This window comes from Salmo salar, chromosome 08 (assembly GCF_965601325.2).
Source record: "Salmo salar chromosome 08, fSalSal1, whole genome shotgun sequence".
In the NCBI taxonomy this organism is placed as follows: Eukaryota; Metazoa; Chordata; class Actinopteri; order Salmoniformes; family Salmonidae; genus Salmo; species Salmo salar.
In genome coordinates, this window is record NC_138298.1 from 21,976,025 (window position 1) to 21,993,452 (window position 17,428).

Genomic DNA, 17,428 nt, shown 5'->3' on the forward strand with positions numbered 1-17,428 from the left:
TATTTACACAAAACTTAATCAAAAAGCATATCATCCTTGATGATCATTTTACATTGACTTTTCAGCACAACATAAACCCTCTAACGCTATAATACCCCCCCACCCTCACCCCACTCACCTGGACTATCCACTCTCTTGTAGTGGTACGGGTTGATGCAGACATCCTTCTGCTTGGAGCCAAACGGGTACTCACAGCACTCCAGAGCCTTGAGCTCATGATGAGACTGCAGGTCAGGCCACCTCCACACCCTACAGTAGATAACATGGGGTAAGCCCTTCCTGTGGGACACCTGGAGTCTTCCATCCAGGGAGCGAGGGATGGTGACACAGTTACTGGGCTGACCCGGGCAGCTCAGAGCCCTCTCCAACTCCTCCATTGCTCCCTTCTTCTTCTTCAGTTTCTTCACCAGCGCGTCCACGGCTTTCTCCGCCCATTTTTCCTCTTCGTCTCCTTGTTTCCAGCCGAGGAGGCGCTTGACGGCCGGGCTGGTGAAGGAGAACAGGGAGGTGACGTTCATGGTGTCGTTCGTGTCTGTCACCTCTTGCGACCGTGGCGTTGTCGGGACGCTACACGTGAGTGTGCGGGGTTAGGGTTTTACAATGGAGAGATAGTCCACTTGGTGAGGGAAAAAGTTGGAGGTTAAAAGCTGCTGTTGTATTTTTTTAGGTGCCACTGAGATGGCTGGGTAGTCCTCGGTCTTCAAAGCTTCAAGACAGAACTTCTGAACAGGACACCTAGGAGGAAGATGAAGGAGATTAAACCAATGCTAACAAAATCCGTAACACTTCTAACACAGACAGAGTTCAACAGATTCCCTTCAAGTGGACAGTTGAAGGAAGAGATATCAGTTCCCACTAATCTTGCCTGGAAAGCAGCTAGCGACCCTCCAAAGGAAACGGAGTGATTCTCTCTATTGGCAGAACGACATTGGCCGTGCGAGGAGAGAGGTCCAATGATGTCACTGTGTAATGACTTCTGGGAATTGACAGCAGTGGGGTTACAATGAACACCGTCCCACTACAGTCAGCAGCCATTCTCCAGATAACTTCCTGTACACACGGCCCTGTTACCGTCACATAACCACTCTCAAATGTCACTCAGAGAGACCTCTGTTTCAATATCAACATTAGCAAACTAAGTAGAATGAAGTCATGTTTTGGGCATGCATTCTTGGAAGTATGCTAGAAAGGACATTAGATCATAGAACTCTACCATATCAATCGGGGCAGTTACATAGAATTATCTGCATTATCCAATAACATTCATTATCCAAATGATTCAGTTGAATAAGAAAATACACATTAAACATAAATTAAATTAGACCAACAAAGCAGAATTGTTGAGGTAGGATTTGGCCGCACTTGAAAGGAAACAGAACTTTATTGACTACACTGGGTTTTTATATTATCAAAAGAATTTTCTATAAAACACTCAGCAACAAACAGCTTTAAGTGCAGGAATCAGCTAGCGACATCCAGGCCAATAAAAGAGGAAATGCATGGTGAAATTCAGGACAAATGTGCCCCATTCACTGAGGTCCCCCGACACCAATTCACCAGGAGAAACAAGCCCACTATCTCCTTCTGGAGGGGAAATAAGAGACTAGGGACACAATAGTTCATATTCCTTTTGAAGATATCAGCAGTGATGGAAGCAAGTAGCATTTTGGTTGAGGATAGTATAGCCTACCCACTTTTCAGGTACCCACATAAATCTCTGCTTTATTGTGCATCCATTTCATTGTAAACGTTATATACTGTATCTATCCACCACGACAAAAATACACACATACACAAGTACGCACACACACAAGTATCATATTTTTTATACCCACTGAGTCAGGTGCTGCTACTATTCCTACTACTACTACTATTACCACTGCTACTGCTACTGCTACTACTAATACTTATAATGCTACTACTATTACTACTACTACTGCTGCTACTATTACTATTACCACTACTACTACTACCACTGCTGCTGCTGCTACTACTACTACTACTACTACTACTACTGCTACTATTAATGCTAATACTATTACCACTGCTACTGCTATTACTACTACTATTACTAATGCTACTACTACTACTGCTGCTGCTACTATTACTACTACTATTATTACTATTGCTGCTGCTGCTACTATTACTACTACTATTACTACTGCTACTACTACTAATACTACTACTGCTGCTGCTACTATTATTACTACTATTATTACTACTGTTGCTGCTGCTACTATTACTACTACTACTACTATTACCACTACTGCTGCTACTACTACTACTATTACTGCTACTACTACTATTACTTCTGCTACTATGACTACTGCTGCTGCTACTATTATTACTACTACTACTACTACAACTATTACTGCTGCTACTACTACTACTACTACTAATACTACGGCAGCTATTACTACTACTATTACTACTGATACTATTACTACATTACTACTGTTACTATTACTGCTGCTACTATTACTACTGCTACTAACACTACTACTACGATTACTGCTACTACTACTTTTACTGCTATTACTACTACTACTACTACTACTATTATTACTGCTACTACTACTACTATTACTACTGCTGCTACTACTACTACTACTACTATTCCTACTGCTACTAATACTACTACTACTACTACTACTGCTACTACTACGATTACTGCTGCTGCTACTACTAATACTATTACTGCTACTATTAATACTACTGCTACTACCACTACTGTTGCTACTTCTACTACTACTGCTGCTACTACTACAACTACTACTGCTACTATTAATAATACTATTACCACTGCTACTACTATTACTACTGCTACTACTAATAATACTACTGCTGCTGCTGCTACTATTATTACTACTGCTGCTGCTACTATTACTACTACTATTACCACTATTACTACTACTACTACTGCTACTACTACTACTATTACTGCTACTACTACTACTACTACGGCTACTGCTACTACTACTACTACTATTCTTACAACTGCTACTACTACTACTACTACTACTGCTACTAATACTACTACTACTACCACCATTACTGCTGCTACTACTACTACTACTTCTACTGCTATTACTACTACTGCTACTATTACTACTGCTACTACTATTATTACTACTGCTGCTGCTACTATTACTACTACTATTACCACTATTACTACTACTACTACTGCTACTATTACTACTACTACTATTACTGCTACTACTACTACTACTACTACTACTACGGCTACTGCTACTACTACTACTATTACTACTGATACTATTACTATTCTTACAACTGCTACTACTACTACTACTACTGCTACTACTACTATTACTACTGATACTATTACTATTCTTACAACTGCTACTACTACTACTACTACTACTACTATTATTACTACTGCTACTAATACTACTACTACTACTACTACCACCATTACTGCTGCTACAACTACTACTACTTCTACTGCTATTACTACTACTACTACTACTGCTATTGCTACTATTACTACTGCTACTACTATTATTACTACTGCTGCTGCTACTATTACTACTACTATTACCACTATTACTACTACTACTACTGCTACTATTACTACTACTACTATTACTGCTACTACTACTACTACTACTACTACTACTACGGCTACTGCTACTACTACTACTATTACTACTGATACTATTACTATTCTTACAACTGCTACTACTACTACTACTACTGCTACTACTACTATTACTACTGCTACTAATACTACTACTACTACTACCATTACTGCTGCTACTACTACTACTACTTCTACTGCTATTACTACTACTACTACTACTACTACTGCTACTATTACTACTGCTACTACTACTGCTACTATTACTACTGACGGTTTGGAGCGAGCAGTCGCACTACGCTTCGCTCCACAGGTAATATTACACTTCACTACATTACAACGGCTTGATTTGTTTGATCTGAGCAATTCTTCTTAGCTAGCTACATAGCCGTCTTTGTATCAAAGATAATTGTGTAGTTTAGAGTAATTAGAGTAAATATCGAGGCTAGCTATCTTCGTCCTCCTAACGTAGTCCTCCTAACGTAGTCAACACTGCTAGCTGCTAGCTAGCTAGCCATCACTGCTAGCTAGCCAACTTCTACCGACTAGCAGCACTGTAGAAACGATTACATTACAACGTAACGACTTGATTAGTGTGGTGTTAGTGTTAGTTAGCCAGCTACATAGTTGTCTTTGCTGTCTCTGTATCTAAGATAATTGTGTAGTTTGAGTAATTATCGAGGTGAGCTAGCCAGCCGCGGCGCAAGACTTAGTCAACACACCTAGTCATCATTAACCCACTGCTAGCTAGCCAACCGTTACCAACTAGCAGCGCTGTAGATACTAATACTTTACAACGGAACGATTTGACTAGTGCAGTGTTAGCTAGCTAGCTACTTAGTTGTCTTTGTCATTGCTTGATAATTGTGTAGTTTAGTAATTACCGAGGTCAGCTAGCCAGCCATCGAGGTTAGCTAGCCAGCTATTTCCGTCCCCCGCGACACCATTTTTCCTAACCCAGCCAACTATTACCGACGAGCAGCATTGTAGAAACTAAATACATTACAAAGAACGTCTTGATTAGTGTTATGTTAGCTAGCTAGCTACAAAGTTGCTTTGTTTCATGACAAGGTGTAGTACTGAAACTATCGAGGTTACCTTGCCAGCTACACATTCAAAGTCAACAACGCAGCCACTGCTAGCTAGCCTACTCCACCAGCCAGCAGTACTGTATCATTTTGTCATTTTTAGTCAATAAGATTTTTGCAACGTAAGCTTAACTTTCTGAACATTCGAGACGTGTAGTCCACTTGTCATTCCAATCTCCTTTGCATTAGCGTAGCCTCTTCTGTAGCTTGTCTACTATGTGTCTGTCTATCCCTGTTCTCTCCCCTCTGCACAGGCCCCACAAACGCTCCACACCGCGTGGCCGCTGCCACTCTAACCTGGTGGTCCCAGCGTGCACGACCCACGTGGAGTTCCAGGTCTCCGGCAGCCTCTGGAACTGCCGGTCTGCGGCCAACAAGGCTGAGTTCATCTCAGCCTATGCTACCCTCCAGTCCCTAGACTTCCTGGCGCTGACGGAAACATGGATTACCACAGATAACACTGCTACTCCTACTGCTCTCTCCTCGTCTGCCTACGTGTTCTCGCATACCCCTAGAGCATCGAGCCAGCGGGGTGGTGGCACTGGAATCCTCATCTCTCCCAAGTGGACATTATCTCTTTCTCCCCTGACCCATCTGTCTATCTCCTCATTTGAATTCCATGCTGTCACAGTTACCAGCCCTTTCAAGCTTAACATCCTTATCATTTATCGCCCTCCAGGTTCCCTTGGAGAGTTCATCAATGAGCTTGACGCCTTGATAAGTTCCTTTCCTGAGGATGGCTCACCTCTCACAGTTCTGGGTGACTTTAACCTCCCCTCGTCTACCTTTGACTCATTCCTCTCTGCCTCCTTCTTTCCACTCCTCTCCTCTTTTGACCTCACCCTCTCACCTTCCCCCCCTACTCACAAGGCAGGCAATACGCTTGACCTCATCTTTACTAGATGCTGTTCTTCCACTAATCTCATTGCAACTCCCCTCCAAGTCTCCGACCACTACCTTGTATCCTTTTCCCTCTCGCTCTCATCCAACACTTCTCACTCTGCCCCTACTCGGATGGTATTGCGCCGTCCCAACCTTCGCTCTCTCTCTCCCGCTACTCTCTCCTCTTCCATCCTATCATCTCTTCCCTCTGCTCAAACCTTCTCCACCTATCTCCTGATTCTGCCTCCTCAACCCTCCTCTCCTCCCTCTCTGCATCCTTTGATTTCCTCTGTCCCCTATCCTCCAGGCCGGCTCGGTCCTTCCCTCCTGCTCCGTGGCTCGACGACTCACTGCGAGCTCACAGAACAGGGCTCCGGGCAGCCGAGCGGAAATGGAGGAAAACTCGCCTCCCTGCGGACCTGGCATCCTTTCACTCCCTCCTCTCTACATTTTCCTCTTCTGTCTCTGCTGCTAAAGCCACTTTCTACCACTCTAAACTCCAAGCATCTGCCTCTAACCCTAGGAAGCTCTTTGCTACCTTCTCCTCCCTCCTGAATCCTCCTCCCCCTCCCCCCCCCCCCTCCTCCCTCTCTGCGGATGACTTCGTCAACCATTTTGAAAAGAAGGTTGACGACATCCGATCCTCGTTTGCTAAGTCAAACCACACCGCTGGTCCTGCTCACACTGCCCTACCCTGTGCTTTGACCTCTTTCTCCCCTCTCTCTCCAGATGAAATCTCGCGTCTTGTGACGGCCGGCCGCCCAACAACCTGCCCACTTGACCCTATCCCCTCCTCTCTTCTCCAGACCATTTCTGGAGACCTTCTCCCCTACCTCACCTCGCTCATCAACTCATCCTTGACCGCTGGCTACGTCCCTTCCGTCTTCAAGAGAGCGAGAGTTGCACCCCTTCTGAAAAAACCTACACTCGATCCCTCCGATGTCAACAACTACAGACCAGTATCCCTTCTTTCCTTTCTCTCCAAAACTCTTGAACGTGCCGTCCTTGGCCAGCTCTCTTGCTATCTCTCTCAGAATGACCTTCTTGATCCTAATCAGTCAGGTTTCAAGACTGGGCATTCAACTGAGACTGCTCTTCTCTGTGTCACGGAGGCTCTCCGCACTGCTAAAGCTAACTCTCTCTCCTCTGCTCTCATCCTTCTAGACCTATCTGCTGCCTTTGATACTGTGAACCATCAGATCCTCCTCTCCACCCTCTCCGAGCTGGGCATCTCCGGCGCGGCCCACGCTTGGATTGCGTCCTACCTGACAGGTCGCTCCTACCAGGTGGCGTGGCGAGAATCTGTCTCCGCACCACGTGCTCTCACCACTGGTGTCCCCCAGGGCTCTGTTCTAGGCCCTCTCCTATTCTCGCTATACACCAAGTCACTTGGCTCTGTCATATCCTCACATGGTCTCTCATATCATTGCTATGCAGATGACACACAATTAATCTTCTCCTTTCCCCCTTCTGACAACCAGGTGGCGAATCGCATCTCTGCATGTCTGGCAGACATATCAGTGTGGATGACGGATCACCACCTCAAGCTGAACCTCGGCAAGACGGAGCTGCTCTTCCTCCCAGGGAAGGACTGCCCGTTCCATGATCTCGCCATCACGGTTGACAACTCCCTTGTGTCCTCCTCCCAGAGTGCTAAGAGCCTCGGCATGACCCTGGACAACACCCTGTCGTTCTCCACTAACATCAAGGCGGTGACCCGATCCTGTAGGTTCATGCTCTACAACATTCGCAGAGTACGACCCTGCCTCACACAGGAAGCGGCGCAGGTCCTAATCCAGGCACTTGTCATCTCCCGTCTGGATTACTGCAACTCGTTGTTGGCTGGGCTCCCTGCCTGTGCCATTAAACCCCTACAACTCATCCAGAACGCTGCAGCCCGTCTGGTGTTCAACCTTCCCAAGTTCTCTCACGTCACCCCGCTCCTCCGCTCTCTCCACTGGCTTCCAGTCGAAGCTCGCATCCGCTACAAGACCATGGTGCTTGCCTATGGAGCTGTGAGGGGAACGGCACCTCCGTACCTTCAGGCTCTGATCAGGCCCTACACCCAAACAAGGGCACTGCGTTCATCCACCTCTGGCCTGCTCGCCTCCCTACCTCTGAGGAAGCACAGTTCCCGCTCAGCCCAGTCAAAACTGTTCGCTGCTCTGGCACCCCAATGGTGGAACAAGCTCCCTCACGACGCCAGGACAGCGGAGTCAATCACCACCTTCCGGAGTCACCTGAAACCCCACCTCTTTAAGGAATACCTGGGATAGGATAAAGTAATCCTTCTAACCCCCCCTTAAAGATTTAGATGCACTATTGTAAAGTGGTTGTTCCACTGGATATTATAAGGTGAATACACCAATTTGTAAGTCGCTCTGGATAAAAGCGTCTGCTAAATGACTTAAATGTAAATGTCTACTACTACTACTACTAGTACTACTGCTAGTACTACTACTACAGACAAACAGGCAGTGATGGTTCTGTGAGAACAGGTGCTGTTTACAATAGCTGGGTGTGTGTGTGTGTGTGTGTGTGTCTGGCGGGGTGCCATTGGAGGCCTGCTATTGCTAACCACGCTGACAGGGAAGCTGAAAGCTCCTCCTATAGCCTAGCCGCCAAAACACATTTGCTAATTTAAAACGCGGTGTAAGGGGAGGGGAGAGTGTGTGTGAGTGAGAGTGGAGAGAGAGAGAGAGAGAGAGAGAGAGAGAGAGAGAGAGAGAGAGAGAGAGAGAGAGAGAGAGAGAGAGAGAGAGAGAAAAGCTACATCAAGGGAAACCTGGGTTTGAGGGCAGACATCCTATGTCTGGCCTGCTGCTGACCAGGGCCATGACACCACATTGGAGCAGCATTGTGTTTCAGCCATGTGGGAGGAAGTAAAGTTGAAGTCAGAAGTTTACATACACCTTAGCCAAATACATTTAAACTCAGTTTTTCACAATTCCTGACATTTAATCCTAGTAAAAATTCCCTGTCTTAGGTCAGTTAGGATCACCACTTTTATTTTAAGAATGTGAAATGTCAGAATAATAGTAGAGAGAATGATTTACTTCAGCTTTTATTTCTTTCATCACATTCCCAGTGGGTCAGAAGTTTACATACACAATTAGTATTCGGTAGCATTGCCTTTACATTTTTTAACTTGGGTCAAACGTTTCAGGTAGCCTTCCACAAGCTTCCCACAATAAGTTGGGTGAATTTTGGCCCATTCCTCCTGACAGAGCTGGTGTAACTGAGTCAGGTTTGTAGGCCTCCTTGCTCACACACGCTTTTTCAGTTCTGCCCACAAATATTCTATAGGATTGAGGTCAGGGCTTTGTGATGGCCACTTCAATACCTTAATTTTGTTGTCCTTAACCTGTTAGGGCTAGGGGGCAGCATTTGCACGTCTGGATAAAAAAAATGTACCCGATTTAATCTGGTTACTAATCCTACCCAGTAACTAGAATATGCATATACTTATTATATATGGATAGAAAACACTCTAAAGTTTCTAAAACTGTTTGAATGGTGTCTGTGAGTATAACAGAACTCATTTGGCAGGCAAAACCCTGAGACATTTTCTGACAGGAAGTGGATACCTGATGTGTTGTATTGACTTTAAACCTATCCCATTGAAAAACACAGGGGCTGAGGAATATTTTGGCACTTCCTATTGCTTCCACTAGATGTCACCAGCCTTTACAAAGTGTTTTGAGTCTTCTGGAGGGAGATCTGACCGAACAAGAGCCATGGAACGATGATGTCCCATTAGACACCTGGCGCGCGAGTTCATGTTGGGTACCCTCGTTCCAATACGTTATAAAAGAGTATGCATTCGTCCACCTTGAATATTATTCATGTTCTGGTTAAAAAAGGCCCTAATGATTTATGCTATACAACGTTTGACATGTTTGAACGAACGGAAATATATTTTTTCCCCTCGTTCATGACGAGAAGTCCGGCTGGCTTAGATCATGTGCTAACAAGACGGAGATTTTTGGACATAAATGATGAGCTTTTTTGAACAAAACTACATTCGTTATGGACCTGTGATACCTGGAAGTGACATCTGATGAAGAGAATCAAAGGTAATGGATTATTTACATAGTATTTTCGATTTTAGATCTCCCCAACATGACGTCTAGTCTGTATCGCAACGCGTATTTTTCTGGGCGCAGTGCTCAGATTATTGCAAAGTGTGATTTCCCAGTAAGGTTATTTTTAAATCTGGCAAGTTGATTGCGTTCAAGAGATGTAAATCTATAATTCTTTAAATGACAATATAATATTTTACCAATGTTTTCTAATTTTAATTATTTAATTTGTGACGCTGACTTGACTGCCGGTTATTGGAGGGAAACGATTTCCTCAACATCAATGCCATAGTAAAACGCTGTTTTTGGATATAAATATGAACTTGATAGAACTAAAAATGCATGCATTGTCTAACATAATGTCCTAGGAGTGTCATCTGATGGAGATTGTAAAAGGTTAGTGCATCATTTTAGCTGGTTTTATGGTTTTGGTGACCCTGTCTTTGACTTGACAAAACATTACACACAACTCTTGTAAATGTACTGTCCTAACATACTCTAAATTTATGCTTTCGCCGTAAAACCTTTTTGAAATCGTAAAACGTGGTTAGATTAAGGAGATGTTTATCTTTCAAAGGGTGTAAAATAGTTGTATGTTTGAAAAATTTGAATTTTGACATTTATTTGGATTCAAATTTGTCGCTCTTGAAATGCACCTGCTGTTGATGGAGTGCACCACAGGTGGCACGCTAGCGTCCCACCTAGCCCATAGAGGTTAAGCCATTTTGTCACAACTTTGGAAGTATGCTTGGGGTCATTGTCCATTTGGAAGACCCATTTGCGACCAAGCTTTAACTTCCTGACTGATGTCTTGAGATGTTGCTTCAATATATCCACATAATTTTCCTGCCTTATGATGCCATCTATTTTGTGAAGTGCACCAGTCCCACCTGCAGCAAAGCACCCGCACAACATGATGCTGCCACCCCCGTGCTTCACGGTTGGGATGGTGTTCTTTGGCTTGCAAGCATCCCCCTTTTTCCTCCAAACATAACGATGGTCATTATGGCAAAACGTTCTATTTTTGTTTCATCAGACCAGAGGACATTTCTCCAAAAAGTACGATCTTTCTTCCCATGTGCTGTTGCAAACCGTAGTCTGGCTTTTTTTATGGCGGTTTTGGAGGAGTGGCTTCTTCCTTGCTGAACGCCATTTCAGGTTATGTCGATATAGAACTCGTTTTACTGTGGATATAGATACTTTTGTACCTGTTTCCTCCAGCATCTTCACAAGGTCCTTTGCTGTTGTTCTGGGATTGATTTGCACTTTTCGCACCAAAGTACGCTCATCTCTAGGAGACAGAACGCGTCTCCTTCCTGAGCGGTATGACGGCTGCATGGTCCCATGGTGTTTATACTTGCATACTATTGTTTGTACAGATGAATGTGGTACCTTCAGGCATTTGGAAATTTCTCCCAAGGATGAACCAGACTAGTGGAGGTCTACAAATTCTTTTCTGAGGTCTTGGCTGATTTCTTTTGATTTTCCCATGATGTCAAGCAAAGACGCACTGAGTTTGAAGGTAGGCCTTGAAATACATCCACAGGTACACTTCCAATTGACTCAAATGATGTAAATAAGCCTATCAGAAGCTTCTAAAACCATGACATCATTTTCTGGAATTTTCCAAGCTGTTTAAAGGCACAGTCAACTTAGTGTATGTAAACTTCTGACCCACTGGAATTGTGATACAGTGAATTATATGTGAAATAATCTCTAAACAATTGTTGGAAAAATGACTTGTGTCATGCACAAAGTAGATGTCCTAACCGACTTGCCAAAACTATAGTTTGTTAACCTGTTGGGGGTAGGGGGCAGTATTGACACGGCCGGATAAAAAACGTACCCGATTTAATCTGGTTACTACTCCTGCCCAGTAACTAGAATATGCATATAATTATTGGCTTTGGATAGAAAATACCCTAAAGTTTCTAAAACTGTTTGAATGGTGTCTGTGAGTATAACAGAACTCATATGGCAGGCAAAAACCTGAGAAGATTCCTTACAGGAAGTGCCCTCTCTGACAAGTTCTTGTTCTTCTTGTCTCTGTTTATTGAAGACTGAGGATCTTTGCTGTAACGTGACACTTCCTACGGCTCCCATAGGCTCTCAGAGCCCGGGAAAAAGCTGAATGATATCGAGGCAGCCCGAGGCTGAAACACATTTGCGCTTTTGGCAAGTGGCCGATCAGAGGACAATGGGCTTAGGCGCGTGCACGAGTCGACCCCATGCTTTATTTTCTTTCGTCTTTTTACCTAAACGCAGATTCCCGGTCGGAATATTATCGCTTTTTTACGAGAAAAATGGCATAAAAATTGATTTTAAACAGCGGTTGACATGCTTCGAAGTACGGTAATGGAATATTTAGAATTTTTTTGTCACGAAATGCGTCGTGCTCGTCACCCTTCTTTACCCTTTCGGATAGTGTCTTGAACGCACGAACAAAACGCCGCTGTTTGGATATAACTATGGATTATTTGGGACCAAACCAACATTTGTTATTAAAGTAGAAGTCCTGGGAGTGCATTCTGACGAAGAACACGAAAGGTAATAACATTTTCCTTATAGTAAATCTGACTTTGGTGAGTGCTAAACTTGCTGGGTGTCTAAATAGCTAGCCCTGTGATGCCGGGCTATCTACTTAGAATATTGCAAAATGTGCTTTCACCGAAAAGCTATTTTAAAATCGGACATATCGAGTGCATAGAGGAGTTCTGTATCTATAATTCTTAAAATAATTGTTATGCTTTTTGTGAACGTTTATCGTGAGTAATTTAGTAAATGTTTAGTAAATTCACCGGAAGTTTGCGGGGGTATGCTAGTTCTGAACGTCACATGCTAATGTAAAAAGCTGGTTTTTGATATAAATATGAACTTGATTGAACAAAACATGCATGTATTGTATAACATTGAAATCGGACAGTGTGGTTAGATTAATGAGAGTCTTGTCTTTAAAATGGTGTAAAATAGTCATATGTTTGAGAAATTGAAGTAATAGCATTTCTAAGGTATTTGAATAACGCGCCACAGGATTCCACTGGCTGTTACGTAGGTGGGACGAAATATGTATTTTTAAGTTTTAGATTTTATTGTGTATTTATGACTTTTGTAAATTGTGTCAAATAATTCAGCATTAGCTGCCATTGACACTATGTCGCCTTATTGAATTTGAAATAAACCATTCTCTCTCTTACAGGTTTTCCCGACATTCTGGGATGAGATTCCCTTCCATGAATGGAGAAGGAGAGAAAATTAAAAAGCAATGATACACAACTCAAGACCAAAGACAGCTCTTGTCTGTCAATCTCAAACACAACTCTGCTTTGATGGGTCAGTCAGACAGTCAGACAGTCAAACAGACAGTCACTCAGACAGTCACTCAGACAGTCAGTTAGTCAGACAGTTGGTCAGATAGTCAGTCAGATAGTCAGACAGTCAGTCAGATAGTCAGACAGTCAGTCAGTCAGTCACTCAGACAGTCAGTCAGTCAGTCACTCAGTCAGTCAGTCACTCAGTCAGACAGTCAGTCACTCAGTCAGACAGTCAGTCACTCAGACAGTCAGTCAGACAGTCAGATAGTCAGACAGTCAGTCAGTCACTCAGACAGTCAGTCAGTCAGTCGACAGCCCCATCACACCACATGCTCCAGACCAGATGCAAAAAAACTACTCGTAATCCAATTCAGATGGAGGATTCCAGGAAAGTAGAGAGTGATAGACTGTAACAGGAACATCTGGACAGACAGGCCTCTCTACACAATCACCTACTGTCAACAACATCATACACTTGGATTAGATCTTCTGGATTTCTCCAGTCCAGACCTTACTTGGGTATTTCCAAACCTGAGGATCTGAAGGGAATAGGTGTGACTTTCGCTCACAGTTAAAAACGGTACGTTTTATTTAGCTATTTCAGTCCCAAAAAAACAGGACGTTTCTTCTGTCAATTGCCATCATTAGAATCTACTAATCTCCAACATGAGGAGGATCTATAATGTATGACCGAAATATGATCAGAGTTTGACCAGCGTTACTGTATGAAAAAGGTCAAATGGGATTGTATTCACGCTTGAAACAGACAATGCACATATGGGGTTGTCTGTGGACCAGTCAAAATAGAATGGGGCCGGTGTTGTGCCCTACTCTGGACTGTATAGAATGGGGCCGGTGTTGTGCCCTACTCTGGACTGTATAGAATGGGGCCGGTGTTGTGCCCTACTCTGGACTGTATAGAATGGGGCCGGTGTTGTGCCCTACTCTGGACTGTATAGAATGGGGCCGGTGTTGTGCCCTACTCTGGACTGTATAGAATGGGGGAGGGTTTGGGCTACTCTGATAAACTTACATTAGCTTTATACAGAATGTTCTGAGAGCAGGAGTGGTAAAAATGTAAATGAGAAACCAAAAGTAATGTGATGGGTAAGGTTTCAGTATCACCTTATTAGTCATCAGACACAATAACTACCAAGCCAGATCCCAGATTATCTGATAAATGGTTACTACAAGTCATTGCGATGCCGTAGATCTGTGATAATCTGATATCCGATCCCCCTCCTAAAGGTAAGCCTGACCTACACTTCTCTTTCTTCCCTAAATCACATTAACCTCCCAAACATCTTCCAGCCCTGCCGTCCCCTTCTCTAACCTCTCTTACCCAACACATACTTAAGGTGTGTCCCAAATGGCACCCTATTCCCTACACAGTGCACATAGTGCTATGGGCCCTATAGGTTGTGTAATATATAGAGAATAGGATGCCATTTGGGATGCAGAGTTACGCCTCTCCCTTACACAAGTAGGGCCCAATGAAGCATCACACAAATATCTGTAGCGGACAGGTCCCACTCTTATCCGCCCTCTGCCCATTTAAGCTGAAACACACGCCGCCGTTTACACAAGAGCTCCATAAAAGTGCCCAGGCAGAGCTATCTATCTAATCTCCCTTCCTTGCCTGCCATTCATTCAGCCTGTATTGGGTTAGTGCGCTAACTGCCGCTAACGCTAACCCGTTGGTGAGTAGTTAGCATAGCCAGGCAGAATTAATGGGAGTCAGAGGGATCTAATAGGTTAGCCCATGATCACATGTCATTGACAAGGCCTGGTAGCCTGACCTCTGCCGTTCCAAGCCTGCGCTAGCCTGTTAGGGCTAGGGGGCAGTATTGACACGGCTGGATAAAAAACATACCCGATTTAATCTGGTTACCACTCCTACCCAGTAACTAGAATATGCATATACTTATTACATATGGATAGAAAACACCCTAAAGTTTCTAAAACTGTTTGAATGGTGTCTGTGAGTATAACAGAACTCAAATGGCAGGTCAAAACCTGAGAGATTCCTTTACAGGAAGTGGCCTGTCTGACCATTTCTTGAACTTCTTTTCCATCTCTATCTTTTACTAAGGATCTCTGCTCTAACGTGACACTTCCCACGTCGTCCATAGGCGCTCAGAGCCCGGGAAAAAACAGAATGTCGTCATTCCAGCCCCAGGCTGAAACACATTATCGCCTTTCTCAAGTGGCCGATCAAGGGACTCTGGGCTTATGCGCGTGACCCGACCGCCCCCGCCTTTGAGATTTTTTCCTCTGTTTGCCGAAAAGGAGATTCCCTGTCGGAATATTATCGCTTTTCTACGAGAAAAATGGCGTAAAAATTGATTTTAAACAGCGGTTGACATGCTTCGAAGTACGGTAATGGAATATTTAGAATTTTATTGTCACGAATTACGCCATGCGCACGACACTTCTTTACCATTTCGGATAGTGTCTGGAACGCACGAACAAAACGCCGCTATTCGGATATAACGATGGATTATTTTGGACCAAACCAACATTTGTTATTGAAGTAGCAGTCCTGGGTGTGCATTCTGACGAAGACAACAAAAGGTAATCAAACTTTTATAATAGTAAATATGATTATGGTGAGTGCTAAACTTGCCGGGTGTCTAAATAGCGAGCCCGTGATGCCTGGGCTATGTACTTAGAATATTGCAAAATGTGCTTTCACCAAAAAGCTATTTTAAAATCGGACATATCGAGTGCATAGAGGAGGTCTGTATCTATAATTCTTTAAATAATTGTTATGCTTTTTGTGAACGTCTATCGTGAGTAATTTAGTAAAATGTTAGCGAATTCCCCGGAAGTTTGCGGGGGGTATGCTAGTTCTGAACGTCACATGCTAATGTAAAAAGCTGGTTTTTGATATAAATATGAACTTGATTGAACAAAACATGCATGTATTGTATAACATAATGTCCTAGGGTTGTCATCTGATGAAGATCATCAAAGGTGAGTGCTGCATTTAGCTGTCTTCTGGGTTTTGGTGACATTATATGCTGGCTTGAAAAATGGGTGTCTGATTATTTCTGGCTTGGTACTCTGCTGACATAATCTAATGTTTTGCTTTCGTTGTAAAGCCTTTTTGAAATCGGACAGTGTGGTTAGATTAACGAGTCTTGTCTTTAAATAGCTGTAAAATAGTCATATGTTTGAGAAATTGAAGTAATAGGATTTTTAAGGTTTTGAAAATCGCGCCACAGGCTGCAAGTGGCTGTTACGTAGGTGGGACGCGGCTAGCTGCTAGCCACCAATCCCTACCAACCCCATTGATCATTTTGTGCTAGCTGCTTCAGTCAGTGCTGTTAATCAATTTAGGGGCCGGGGCTGTAGGATGAGGAGCCAGTAATGATGCTCTCTGCTCTCTCCCCAGAGACAGGGCATTATAAAGAAGTTACATTATTTATCAGCAGGGCCTGGACGGGGCTTCCATTAGCCCCCACTCAATTGAGTCGCTGGCTATGAAGGGAGGAGTGGATGGAGAGAGGAATAAAGAGATGCAGAGAGATAAAGAGGAGAGGAGAGAGGGATGAAGAGAGGTAAAGAGGAGAGGAGAGAGGGATAAAGAGATGGAGAGAGATAATGAATAGAGGAGAGAGGGATGGGAGAGGAGGGTGTGTGTGCATGCGTGCGTGCGCTCGTGTGTACGCTCGTGTGTACGCTCGTGTGTACGTGCATGTGCAAGTGTGTCTGAGAGAAAGAAAAAGAGTGAACAGAGAGACCGAGAGAGGAAAGAGGGAGAGAGAGAGGGAAAGAGAGAGGGGGAAAGAGTGAGGAGAGCGAGAGAGAGGAACGTGGGAGGAGAGCGAAGGGGGATGCAAATTCTCGTTAATACACACACTGTCTAGCCTCTCGGCGTAAACCTTCCACTTCACACAAGAGTGTTCCCTCTAACTGTCAGCTCAGCAGCCCAACACAAATAGTGACTGTATGGCCTCGTTGTGCTGTCTCCCTCTCACTCTGTGTGGCCTGAGCCATCGCCATGGAGGAGGTGTATCTATTCCATGTATTATGTGTTCATTAATACACAGATAACAATCATCAAGTGCCAAAACTGGATATCAAAATTCAATGAGTATCGATGAATGATCTCCAAAAAGCAGCCGAGAGAACGTGTTTCGGCAAGCAAGCCCTCACGAACTAGGCCTACCCACAACACCACGACACCACAACACCCAAACAACCATACCTCCCCAGTCTCTACAGTAGACAGAAATAACCAGACAGACAGACAGGAAGACGGAGAGGTGTTGCCCTTGGTGACTAGACACAGCATTGACCCAGGAGGTCTACACAAATCTAGGGTCAGTTATCATACACGCACACATCCACCACACCTCACGTTAGCCACAGACATAACTCACCCACTGTAACCAACACATGGGCTTTCAATCAGCTATCCCAACCATCCAAGGCATTTGGGGTAAGTGTTGTTTGTGG

At 43.9% G+C, this 17,428-nt stretch overlaps 1 protein-coding gene across 3 annotated transcripts in view; it reads right to left on the bottom strand.

Moving 5' to 3' along the window:
- LOC106610220 (SMAD family member 1) overlaps positions 1-17,428 on the bottom strand; it is a 29,612-nt gene that overhangs the window by 10,469 nt on the left and 1,715 nt on the right. For all 3 annotated transcript variants that reach the window (XM_014209431.3, XM_014209430.3, XM_014209429.3), the window contains exon 2: positions 119-735. In XM_014209431.3, the coding sequence (XP_014064906.1) occupies positions 119-518 (400 nt within the window). In that variant the 5' untranslated portion in view covers positions 519-735. The remainder of the gene's footprint in view (positions 1-118; positions 736-17,428) is intronic.